The 12,695-nt window shown below is 52.2% G+C and overlaps 1 protein-coding gene across 1 annotated transcript; it reads right to left on the bottom strand.

Annotated features, from left to right (window-relative positions):
- Positions 1–2,908: 2,908 nt before the first annotated feature.
- On the bottom strand, positions 2,909–5,313 carry LOC143173058 (myogenesis-regulating glycosidase-like). The gene has a single exon (XM_076363035.1). It carries the CDS (start codon positions 5,187–5,189, stop codon positions 3,093–3,095), a length of 2,097 nt encoding a protein of 698 aa, XP_076219150.1. The 5' UTR covers positions 5,190–5,313; the 3' UTR covers positions 2,909–3,092.
- Positions 5,314–12,695: the final 7,382 nt, after the last annotated feature.

Below are 12,695 nucleotides of genomic sequence, written 5' to 3'. Positions count from 1 at the left end.
AAGATGGTCTGGGCTGATGCAAAATCCCAGAGGCCAAGTAGAGAAAAGCATGGATTTTTATTTATTTTATTATTATTATTTTTTGCCAGTAGGGCTAGGTGGTTTCTAGCTCAGCAATCATCAAAGATTAAGGGCAATAAACTCCCCCACAAAAAACAGGCAGCCTGGGATGAGCAATGGGCTGGGGGCGAGTCCCATGTCACCAGCACCTCCAGCAAACAGCTCTTGCTCGGCACTTGGAGTGTGAAAAACCAAACAGGACAGAAGCTTAGCAAGGCAAACAAGATGTCCCTCTGGCAGCACACAGCCCTGGCATGGCAGGAGGGTGCAGAGAGGTGGCCACGGTGCCATCTGCTCACAGGATGCCTCCGGCACTGGTCCCCCGTGGCTCCCTGCAACTCGGCTGGGCAGCAGCACTGGGGGAAAGATTGGAAAGGGATGGGGATTTGGGGGAGAGATTTTTGCAGCCAAATGGGACCAGGCAGTTCATATCATCCCCAGAGTTTGCAGAAAGTCTTGGTGATGCTTTTTTTCCCCCCCAGCCTGTGATGCAGGCAGGCGGCAGAGCCGTGTGTGTGCACAGAGCACACTGATTATAGCGGCAGAGGTGCGGTAGGAGAGAGCTGGAGCCTGGCTCTCCCACCTCTCCCCAGCACCGTGGGCATCAGCTTTTCAGAAAGCTTTTTTTCTTGCCGCAACAACAGCCAGAGGAGTCTTGCTGGGCTATCGGGAACCCCTTGGGGCTTCAAAGCAGCAACTGCGAGAGAAAGCATTCAGAAACGCTGTCTCATCCTTGGGGGAGATACATCAGTGGAAACCACTATCCTGGAGTGGGAGAAAGCCCGTGCTAAGGCCCCAGAGACAGTCTGTTAACCCTCAACACCGCTGCCAGACTGAGCATTGCTTTCCCTTTCACACCCCTAGATTAATGGGGGGTTTTCCCTCCCCATCACCACACCAGCGATAGCATTACTACAGCTCGAGCTGCTGTCGGAGGCATCTAGAAGGTGTTCTGGCTCATCCCACTTGTCACTGCTCTTGTGCCACTGTGACCATGCAGAATCCTTGTGGCATAATGGACCCACTTATGGGCGACGGGGGTCTGATCCGGTTTTGGGGCTGCTTCACCCAAGCACCAAACCAGATCTGGAGTGAGTGTGATGTTCTCCAGCCCCTGTTTATTTTTTATATGGACCAACTCTGGGACAAACCCCTAAAGAAAGGAGCTTTCTCCTGCTTTGGGGCCACACACAGCTTTACCTCCCAGGTACCTGCTAGCAGTGCACTAGGGTCAGCAAAGGAATCAGTCTCTCACTTTGGGAAGGGGCATTGCAGCCCAGAGACCCCAGGACTTTCCTAAACTGCTCAGTCATGTCACCTTTAAACTTCTCTTTGGTTAAAAACAGGGAAGATTGGACCAAGAGTGGGGAGCATTTCACAACCAGCCTGCCTACCCCAAGCCTGCAGGTGCTGCTGAGACAGTGTCGTGGTTTAACCTCAGTCAGCAACTGAGCACCACACAGCCGCTCGCTCACTCTCCACCCCACCCCGGTGGGGCGGGAAAGAGAATTGGAAGAGTGAAAGTGAGAAAACTTGTGGGTTGACATAAAAACAGTTTAATAATTGAAATAGAATAAAATCAGAAGAAGAAGAAGAAGAAGAAGAAGAGGAAGAAGAAGAAGAAGAAGAAGAAGAAGAAGAAGAAGAAGAAGAAGAAGAAGAAGAAGAAGAAGAAGAAGAAGAAGAAGAAGAAGAAGAAGAAGAAGAATATACAAAGCAAGTGATGCACAATGCAATTGCTCACCACCCACTGACCGATGCCCAGCCAGTCCCCGAGCAGCGGCCCCCCCGGCCAGCTTTCCCCAGTTTATGTACTGAGCATGACGCCACATGGTATGGAATGTCCTTTTGGCCAGTTTGGGTCAGCTGTCCCCCCCTGTGCCCCCTCCCAGCTTCTTCTGCACCTCCAGCCTTCTCAGTCGGTAGAGCACGGGAAGCTGAAAAGTCCTTGGCTAGTGTAAGCACTGCTCAGTGACAACTAAAACATCAGTGTGTTACCAACATTGTTCTCATCCTAAATCCAAACCACAGCACTGTACCAGCTACCAGGAAGGAAATTAACTCTATCCCAACCGAAACCAGGACAGACAGCTTCACCTAGAAGAAGTCACCTCCATGGGCAGAAGGATGCTGGATCATAGACAGGGATCTCCATCAACACAGCTGGTGGCATGGGAGAACATTTTCCATGGGGAAACTGAGGCAGGAGGGCACTTTGGCTTGTTTGTTAGTTGTCTGAGTTTTCTCAGGAGGATGACGGCCTAGTCCTCTCCTGGGACCTGACGGATTGCACCCTTTGGCTCTAAATGTGGCCCCAAAACACGCATGGATCCTATTAGGTCCTAACCCATACCTGACTTGGTGCTAGGTTTTAATCTTGACTGCCATGAGATGTCACCACATGCTTACAGGCTTGGCTGAATCCACACCACAGACATGGTTCTCAATAATTTATTCCAATAAAAGGGGGGAAATGGTTGCCACAGCATTAGCAAGTGCTATCGCTTCTTTCTCCTTGTTCAGATAGCTCAGGCCATGGGAAATGTAAACTCCCCTTGCTCCTGCATTAGCACGCATCTGACGTGCAGGCTGAAAATTGGGTACCTTCCTCTTCAGGATAATCACAGACTGCTTTTTGTAAAAAAGGTGCTCTGCTGCAACTGCCTTCTTCACTAAGTAAATGAAATTATAAATATCTCAAAGGATCAGCTGTGAAGCCGGGTAACAAAGGAGTCCATGTGATTTCCCTTACAAACCAGAAGCATGCATGGCATTTCTTGCTGGGAAAAGATTAAGAGCAGAGACTGTGTTTCTATACATTGTATTTGTCATACTACAATAACAAAGACAGCCATCTAATATATTTTAATAAGTAATTCTACAGCACTTGCCACACAAAACAGAGGTCACAATGTTTTCATCGAATTTCATACTGAAGTATTTCTACTTTAAAAACTATTAAAATTCCTAGGTCGTTAAAATCATTGGTTCATTAATCCCTGAGACCATTGCATAGCTGATGGAGGAGCCTGTTAGGAAACCCAGAGGAAATAGGCGACTTCGTCCAGGTCGACAGGATAGTCCGTGAGCAGCACCGGGGTCTTCTCAAACAACTCCCCCTTGTAGCTGCGCCACTTGCCCGCTGGCAGGTAGACGTCGCGCTCCTGCTTGCCCATCTCCAGGACGGGTGCCACCATGAGGGTGTCACCAATGAGGAACTGGGAGTCGATCCTGTGAGTGGCCTCGTCGCGGGGCGAGATCCACCAGATGGGACGGATGATGGGGTCACCCGTGTCGGTGACCTCCCCGGCCAGCTCCAGCAGCAGCGGGGCCACCAGCGACTCGTGGAGCTCCGTGAACTTCTGCGCGATCTCCACCACCTCCTTGTCGTAGAGCCAGGGCGGGATGGAGAACTGCATGGAGGGCATGAAGGCTGACAGCTCCAGCCACCGCACATACAGCTCCCGGTCTGGGATCTCCACTGCCCCGTCTGTCTTGTTGGGGAGGAAGTTTCCTCCAATCATATCTGGCAGTACAAATGGGTACCCCAGCATGCTGATGGTGAGCACCGTGGGGATGAGGGACTTGAGGCCGAGCTCGTAGCCCCAGATGGAGTCACGGTCAATGATGCGGAAGAAGCAGGAGATGTTCTGCGACTGGTAGCCCACCCGCACCTCGGCCAGCTCGTAGAAGGGGATGGCCATCTCTGTGTAGCGCCGTGACCAGATGCTGGGGTCTGAGAGCAGGCGGAAGGTGCTGAACTGCTTGGGCAGGTAGCTGGTCTCACCCGCATCAAACTTGAAGGACGAGATGCCGTACTTGTGCCGGAGCTGGCGCAGGTGGCTCTGGAACCAGTCCCGGGCTGCTGGGTTGGTGAAGTCCAGGATGGCCCCAATGCCATTCCACCACTCCACCATGGCTGGCAACCGCCCAGATGGCTCCTTGATGAACAGTTGACGCTCGATCCCCACCCCAAAGTTGGAGGAATCTGTGTGTATGAAGGGATGAATCCACAGGGTGACCTTAAACCCATCCTCCCTCAGTTTTGCAAACATCTCCGTTACGTTGGGGAACTTGACGGGGTCAAAGTCAAAGTCCCCATAGGCTTGCGTGTACATGTCATCAATTTCAATGTGGCTGCAGTTAAAACGGTACTTCTTGATCTTTTCGGCGAATCGCAAGAGTTTATCCTGGTCGATATTGTTCTTGTAGAGTGCCCAGGTGGACCAGATGGGGTATCGGAAGGCGTTCTCGGCGGGGATCTTGGAGGGCTTGTTGAAATACCTGCGCACCATGTACTTGTGGATGGAGGTGACGTCGGAGCCCACGCACACCCGGTAGCTGAGCTCAGGGAAGGGCTGCTGCCCCGGTGGGGGCTTGTAGGGCGAGTCCTTGTAGCGGGCCTGGAAGAAGAGGGCGCGCTCAGTGGCATTGAAGCCCAGGTGGAAGGGCACGGAGTCGTTGATCTTGATGGCTGCCGCCTTGGAGGAGAGCCAGTAGCGCTCGAGGATGCCGCCAAAGCTGTCGCGGAAGGAGTAGACGTCACTTGTCACGTAGGGCACGGGCTCCTGGTAGCCGGCCAGGCGGATGGGCCAGTGCTGGGTGCTCATCTCCGAGCCCCCGTACCAGTGGGCGTCCTCCCAGAACATGGTGTGCTCCACCGCCGGGCCGGCTGCCAGCTCCTCCCAGCGCACGCGGTAGCACATCACCGTGTCCTTGGGCTTCACCGTCTGGATGAAGAAGTTGAGCGGTCCCCCGCCCGACCGCGTGCAGCTCAGAATCTCGCCCTCCTTGGAGCACGACTCCAGGTCAAGGCTGCCCGAGCGGAAGGCCAGCCGGAAGACCACCTCCCCGTGCTGGTTCCTGATGATGAAGCCGTCCGCCCGCAGGTCCATCAGCTCCGTCTTGAGCCGCTCCGCCTTCCGCAGGGACACCGTGTAGTAGCACCAGGCCACCACTGCGGCAATGAACAGGATAAGGCCCAGCAAGATGGCCCCGAGCATGGGCCTCAGCTCCTTGGAGGGCTTCTGCTTCACCAGCATGATGTTTTTGGGCAAACGCGTTTCTTTGGTATCGCCCTTTTGAGTGTTTCCATGTTTTCCCCCACGGTGGGTAATCAGACTGTCCATGACTTCTTGGCAGTGTCAACGCTTGGTTAGAAACTTTTCTGAATTTTTTTTTCTTACTGGTGGACAGAAAATCCAAGATGCTGCATGAAGGTAGTCACAGTCTCCTTTCCAAAGTGGCCACTTACACCTGTAATGATATTTCATGAAACAGAGGGTTATAAACACCAAAAAACCAATTAAATCTTCCTAACAGTCGTAGCTCCTTGCCTCCTGTTTGCAGCCCGGCAGCCTCCCTGGCCCTCTGGCTCTGGCTTGCTTTGCTCTGCGCGGTGATAACATGTTCACTGGCAGCTGGGCTGAGTTTTTTGGAGCAGGGCTATGCCAGGATTCCCATGACCCTCTCTTGGCTGCAGCCTCACTGCATCCTGCAGGGCAAGGGCAAAGGGATGAAAGTCAGGCCAGAGCCTGGAGGAGAATGGGGCCAGGGAAAGGGGCTGGTACCTGAGCATGCAAGCTGGACATCACAAGCTGATCTGTTTTTACATTAATTATATGCCCTGCCGGATTTCCCCACCCGTCCACAACTTCTCTGCATCAAAAGCAGGCAGAGAAATGCTGAGCTGAAGTGTCCAGCCTCTGCCTGCCATTATCCACCACCCCCCCTGGGATGCAGCCGGCCAGTGATGTTTTATCTCCCTGCACTTTGCTCCTTCCCTGAGCTGCGTGGGGATGTGGGGATGCCTGCACTTTGTGGTCAGCACTGCGCTGCTCCAGGGCAGCTGGGCAGAGCCCTTCAGCTGCCTGCCCTGCTGCCCATCCTGAAGATGTTATCCCGGGACAGCCCCTCTTGCCCTGGCAGGGGAAAAATAGGATGTTTGCCTGCACTCACGTCTTCATTTTTTATCCTAATTCAATTCTTATAACTCCTGGGCTTATGCCAGGCAAGTTGCTACAGTGCAGTGCAGGTAGAAGATATTTAAGCACAGAATTTGGGGATGGGGGTGTTAAACTGAAGTTCTTGCAAGATCAGGACTACATTAAAACCTTGTTTTGCTGAGAAATGCACAAGAAGACAACACACGTCCCAGCTGCATCAAGCGTCACCAAGCCAACTGGTGCAGTGCAGCTCGCAATATCTGAAGGAGCATCCACTGCCAACAAAAATGACAGGCAGGGGAAACTGAGGCAGGTGGCTCGAGGCAACACACTCTGTGCAGCTGGGCTCCTGGCTTCTCTGGCCCCATCCTGGGGTCTGTGTGATCTGACAAGATGAAAATTTGCAGGAGCAGCCTGTATGGAGAGGAGGAAAAAGAGCTAGCTTGCTCATCCCAGCCATGCCTGGCAATACATGCCGGGTGTATTTACCTGCACTGCCATGACATCAGTATCTAAGTATACAGAGATGATAAGCTGCCCAGGGAGCCATTAAAAATACCAGAGGTCACTGCATTTGGGATCGATCGCAGCAGCCTCCCAATCACCGGAACAAGCCGCTTGGTTAGTTTTTGTAATGCGCTCTCAGGGTGAGCGAGGCTTTGCTGTGAGAAAGAGCCAGAGTGGATAAAAGCCTTCCCGGGTGAGCCCTGTCTGGGGTAGGGGGTGAGAGAAGGAAGGTCGCAGCTGCCCCGAAGAGATGGTGATCTGGGACAGGGACAGTTTGGGGGAGCAGGTTGGGTTACACGCGTGCTCGGGGCACTCTGCCAGCCCCAAAGTGCTCAGACCTGGCAGGCTCCCTGGTGCTGGCCCGGCTCCTGACACGGCTTTGTGGCTCCAGCTCGGGTGGAGTCCAGCGGAACCCTGGTGTTTTTGCAAAACAACCTCTTCTCTTTGAAGATGTTTTTATGTGCTGGGTCAGCCCTCGGTTGCCGCCCTCAGAGCATTCCTCCTCTTCTTCCTTCCTCCTTTCGCCCTCCCAGCCAGCCTGGAGACAGGACTCTCCTTTAAGATGAGCCCCACCATTTTCCAGGGTGAAAAAACAAGGAAGGGAAAGGGAGAAGGAAACAAGTTTTTCAGGACTTCTCCTTTTTTTTTTTTTTACTATTAAACAACAACATATTAAAAAAAAACCATGGGGTTTCCCAGCTTTCAATGCAGTGATTTCTCTCCCAGACAATAGCTTTAAATCCCTCAGTTTCCCCAGGGGCAGAAGATCAGTGGCAGAAAGACAGTATACAAGGGAGTCAGGGCTCCCGGGCCAAGCTGTCCTGTCCCCAGGGCCTTTTGGGTTTTCTTCCCTCCTATGATGTGGTAGGATGCTGTGTTCATACCCCAGCCCTGCCCCTCACAGACGAGATGTACCGCCTGGGAGATGTGGGTGATTGGTGGGAAGAGCAGGTGCTGGCACATCTGGAGGCAGAGCAGGATGAAATTGAGATTCCTGGGATAGATCCCACCAGGGTAAGGGAGTCTCTGAAGCTGCAAATTCCTGTCCTTCAAGACTTATGTCTCATGAAAGCATTACACTTGCGCTGGCCAAGCCAGCAGCCTGAGTGCTGCCCGGGGGCGATGAGAAGGACTGCTGCCAAGGGGCGCACATTGGTCACCCAGAGCCCGGATCCAGCCTTTTCCTTGCTTTGTCCATGGGGTTATGGCATCACAGCGTCCCTTCCCCATGAATATTTAACCAGTCCTTGCAAAACCTCTCAGCTGCAGTGAACACTTAATTAACCCAGGCAAAATGCAACCACTTCCAAGCAAGGATGGGCCAAATGCTCCCAGAGCACCCCAAAAGCCAGATGCCCCAGGGATGCCGGCATAGTTGTATTGTATTTGGGCTGGTTTATCAGATGCTGATCTGGTATGTGTCCAGCCCCATCAGTCCCCCAGGCCTTCCTCCAAAAGGAGCCGGAATCCTCACCCCGAGGATCTAAGCGGCCCTTAGGATGCACAGATTAAACATTGACATACCCAGCACCATGACATGCAGAAAATGAGCTGGGACTTTAGACCCTCTTAGAGTTAAACAGGAGCTAAGCAAGGGTTTCAAGTGATGAAATGCATGTCAGCCAGCTCAAAGGGCAGCTACGCACCTAAACCCCTTTGTACACCTACCCTCAGAGCCTCCTCCAGACCAAATCTATCCCCAGCAACCCCCCTGACCTCTTTGCACATGTGGCACAAGTTTGTGCCCTCGGTCCACGTCCCAGCTATGTGACACCTGAATCCTCAGACTTTTGCCTTTCCAACACGTTTACCTGCCTGCTGGTGCAGGGAGAGCATCACTCATCAAACAACCCATCAGGAAATAATTCCACCTTTAAATAAAGGGATAGTTTTCTATATTAAGTTTTCTTTTATAAAGGGTTATCAAACACTTAGCACTATCAGGCTCTCGTAGGGAGAGTATATGACATATTCTAGCAGAAAGTGCCATAGATAGCTATAAGTCATGGCCATAAACAAACTATTGCCTTGTCAAACTCTGCAAGAACTGATTAATCATTTACTGAACCCTTTTAAACTGTTTCAGATGGGACCTTTTTAACAGAAAACACACCCAAAGAAGAAAGCAGTTCCCATCAGCTCTCATTTCCCATAGCAGCCTGGCACACGCAGGCGTTGTATGGGGGATTTATTGCTAAAAGGGGCCCGGGGGAGGTTTGCTCACCATTTTCTCTGTGTGTATAGATGATGTGAGAAAAGAGGTATCTGCTATCACTGCAGCCAAGGAGGGGCAGTGAGGGACAGCCAAGGTTATCGCATGAGCTGCCACAGATTAGCTACAAAGCTAACAAGGCTTAACGCAAGGGGGAAGTGGCTGGGGGATGGATGCAGAGGGTGAGACGACATTGCCAAGGACGCTCTGCAGTCCACGTGGTGCAGGCAGGGTCTCTGATGTCCCTGGATGTGGCCGGAGTGCCTCCCATCAGTGCATGATCTTGCTCTGCCTGAGAGCTGGAAAAAACTCAAAGCTCACTTGTGCCCCGAAGCAGGGAGGATATTAGCCACAGCACTGCACACACCCCTCACCCCAGCTCTGGGCTTTGAGCAATTCCTGATAGCTCCAGCGAGGGCAACAGTGATGACTGGCCTCACCATCTCAACCCTTGGTCCGTGGGGATCTCGCCCGGGTCCTTGGGCTGAAACAGCAGTTTCGTTCATATTAACCCCATATCAGCAGCAGAGTTTGTCCTGCCAGGAGGCTTGTGGCTGTATCCTGCAGGGATGCACCAGCGTCACAGAGAGACCTGCACCAGCTCACACCCACCAGACTGCTCTGAGCAGGCTTATTTCTGGCAGCCATGCTGATTTGGGGGTCTCTGCACTGCTCCCCATGGCTCCTGATGCCTGGAGGGTTTTTAGCTCATCTCGGCGTGAGGGTGGCTACACAGACTCTGCTGGCTTGTGCCTGTACAAAGTGCTACTGCAAAGCTGGTAACCCCATGCAAGCCTGACAGTGCTATAAGCCCCCTGGAGCCATGCAAACCTAGCTCACGTCTAGAGCAGAAATATTACCTGGGCTTTTTCCATATCCAAAGGATCCCAATCCCTCACTACTGGGAATAAAGCAGAGTTTACTGCACAGGTCTTTCAGTCCTAATTGCTATAGGAGCAGGCAGTGGAAAGTCCAACAACTGTCCTCTTATACGAACAAATTCCTCCTTCCCAAGCCGGCAGAAAAAAACCTGCAAAATCAACTTTTTCCCATTTCAGGGCTCTTTCTGACTGCTGAGCCTGCACACAGTGTCCATGTGCTGCTCCAAGCTGCAAGTAGTGGCCACAGCATCCCACTGCACGCTGAGCCGCTCTGCCCACATCCTTGGGAAGGAGCTCCATCTGCTGAGCCCGTGGCCCAGGCTGAAACCCAAGGAGTGCTTCCAGGCTTGTCCCAGGGCTGCGGGGTGACCGGTCATCAGGCATCCCTTGGGCAGCACCGAGCCCATCAGACCCTGTTGCATCGGGATCAGTGCTTGTGAGGAGCTTCAGGGAGTTTTTGAGGTGCCTTCCCCTGATGAAGAAGCAAACCAAGCAGAGGGTGATAAGGAAAGCACAGGCAAGGGGGAAAAAAGGTCATTGTGTGCTGCAGCTGCAATCGTGTGAGCAGGCTGGGGGATAGTGGAAACATAGGAAAAGGGGGGAAAAAAAAGGGTGCTCTCATCTCAGGCTGCTATGAATGAAGTCAGTGAGCTGGGCTTGTGCCAGGTGAAGGAATAAGCCGGGAAGGGACCTGGGTCTGAGCTGGGCTTTCTCCCACTTAGACCCAGTCTCAGTTGGAGGCTCTGCTTGGAGAGGGAGCCCTTGGGAGCTGCCTGCAACAGCAGCAAGATAAAGAGGCTTAATGCTTGAAGGCTTTCGCCTAGGAGGAGAACCCCTCTCGGTTGGTATTTTCTTGTGAGAATGAGCCAGAGACCTACCATGAGCACCAAATGCTCCAGGTAGGTCCCTGAGGCATGCTTCAGGCTCTGCATCGGTTAAGCCAACTGCCTGCCAGGATGAGGGGTCCTGGGCAACTTACCTCATACCTGCCCCTGTGGGACTTCTTGCAGAACTGATGCAACCACAGTGGGAGATGAGGCTCTTGGGCAGGCTGAGGGCATCTGCTCTGGGCTCCTCACAGTCTCAGCCTGCTGCTCACATGGGAGCAGGGCTGCAAGGACCGCATGTAACCCAAGCATCTCTGGAGATGCTGCTTTATCCCAAACCAGCTCCACTTCCCGGCCACAGAAGAGTTTTGGTATGTAAAAATCTCTTTTTCCTTCTGCATCCCCTCTTGGAAATACAAGATCTTTACTGTGGTTATTTTCCTATATGTTTGATGCCAAGTGCTTCTCTGTGATCAAAGGTTTCACTGCAGAGACAACCCCACCATGGCCAGACCCCTCAGTTTCCCTCAGCACTTATCCAGCTTTGACCAGGGCAATGAAAGCCCATCTTCAAAGTAGATGTGGATGGAGGAGCAAATTGTGATTAGTGCCAGCCAGCAGCCAGAGTGATGTGATAGGAGTTTTACCACTGAAACTCAGCCTGGTCATAAGCAAGAGAGACTTCCCTGGGTTTTTCAGAAATGACCCAGCATGGCTGAAACTGATCCTTTCACAAGCACTTTGAACCAGGCACCCAGAAGGAAAAACCTGCAGAAGGCCAGACAGCTGAAAAGAAAGCTAATGAGCATTTGCACCTCTGCCCGAAGGAAGTTACCCATGGAGAGGGGAAGATTTCATCCCTAAAATTCTGAACCACTGGAGAGCCCCCCAGAGCCCCAGCTCTCCTCACCCCAAGGACCCGGTGTGAATTTTGCTGTCCCTGTCCTGGGATGACACTGAGGGTACAAGATTGAGCTCAGATTTTAAGCTCAGTAAAGTCTTGCTGGCTCCAAGGCTGGGGTGAAAGCCTAATGGATGGTTGTGCTGTTCCTGAGCATCCCTTGGGTTTTAGGCTAGCGAAATATTCGGCTCTGCTTGCTCTCCCAGCTGCTGTGTGCCGGAAAGCAGTGCTGGTCCCACACCAGACAGGGCTGCATTTGCGTGCCTGCTGAGTGATCCCTGTGTTTGAAGATGTGGTGGGTAACACCATGTCCCTATCAGGAGATGAAGTTTCACTTGCTCATCACTTCATTCTGATTCACCGTGAGCTGCAAAATGAAGAGGAAAAAGCAATGCACCAATCAAACTGATGAGGGAGCCAAGAACAAGGCTGCTCCACAGGACTCAGATCAGCAAGGACTAACCAAATGTGGAAGTTACGTGACTGAGACCCAGCAATTATGGGACTATCCTGCTCCGTGTGGGAGAGACCACAGCTGGAAAGTAGCTTGCTCTCTCCTAGGGGCAGCCCGGGAAAAGCTGTGGAAACGATTTGGAGAAAGCATCCCTACGCATGAGGCTACGCCATGCCATAAGCAAGCCAATGCGTCACGGAAGAATGGGCTCTAAGGCTACAGAGCAATTTTATATACAAATACTTTCTTGCATGTATAAGAAATAAGGCCTTGCATGCATAAGAAATAAGAAATAAGTGGTGTCCTGAAACCCTAAAAATCTCAGTGGCTGATGTTCAACTGATTCATTTTCATCTGTGCTGACACGTCGCTTTTAGACTGACCACTTTTCTCCAAGGGTTAAAAATGGCATCAGTTTCTGGGTTAGGGCGTCCTCAATCCAGTGCTAGGGGGGGGTTCAGTGGCAGCCTGAACGTCCTGTATCTCATTAAGGGATTGTCAAAGCCAGAAGAAAAGGATTTGCCTTTGGATACAGTGTTAAGCTGCATCTCCGGATGGAGCAGGTCTCCAGATGGAACAGACCTCTGGTCCAGTGCCCCAGGGCAGGGCAGTGGGCAGCAAGGAGAGCAGCAGGGTTCTGTGCTGTGGCATTCCTTGTCACCTTTGATGCCAGCCAGAGGTGATGGCACCAGACCCAGGGGACAGCTGAGTCGAGGTGCTTCAGGACATCACATTGGAGGAGGAGCACTAGCACATGCCCTCTAGAAGAAAAGTTGGAGACCTTTCCTTCCTTTCCTTCCTTTCCTTCAGGCAGGGAATTGAACGTGGCTTAACAGCAGGTGGGAGACGTTATCTGAAGCAAGAAGTTACCCTTCAAAAAGCTGGAATCACACCCTGGAGAAGAAAAC

This window comes from Aptenodytes patagonicus, chromosome Z (genome assembly GCF_965638725.1).
Source record: "Aptenodytes patagonicus chromosome Z, bAptPat1.pri.cur, whole genome shotgun sequence".
In the NCBI taxonomy this organism is placed as follows: domain Eukaryota; kingdom Metazoa; phylum Chordata; class Aves; order Sphenisciformes; family Spheniscidae; genus Aptenodytes; species Aptenodytes patagonicus.
Note: the sequence above shows the minus strand (reverse complement) of the source record. Positions and strands in the feature narration are given on the sequence as shown.

What these genes read in the sequence shown, in the direction of transcription:
- LOC143173058 (XM_076363035.1), bottom strand. Translation starts at nt 5,189, where the DNA reads ATGGACAGTCTGATTACCCACCGTGGGGGAAAACATGGAAACACTCAA.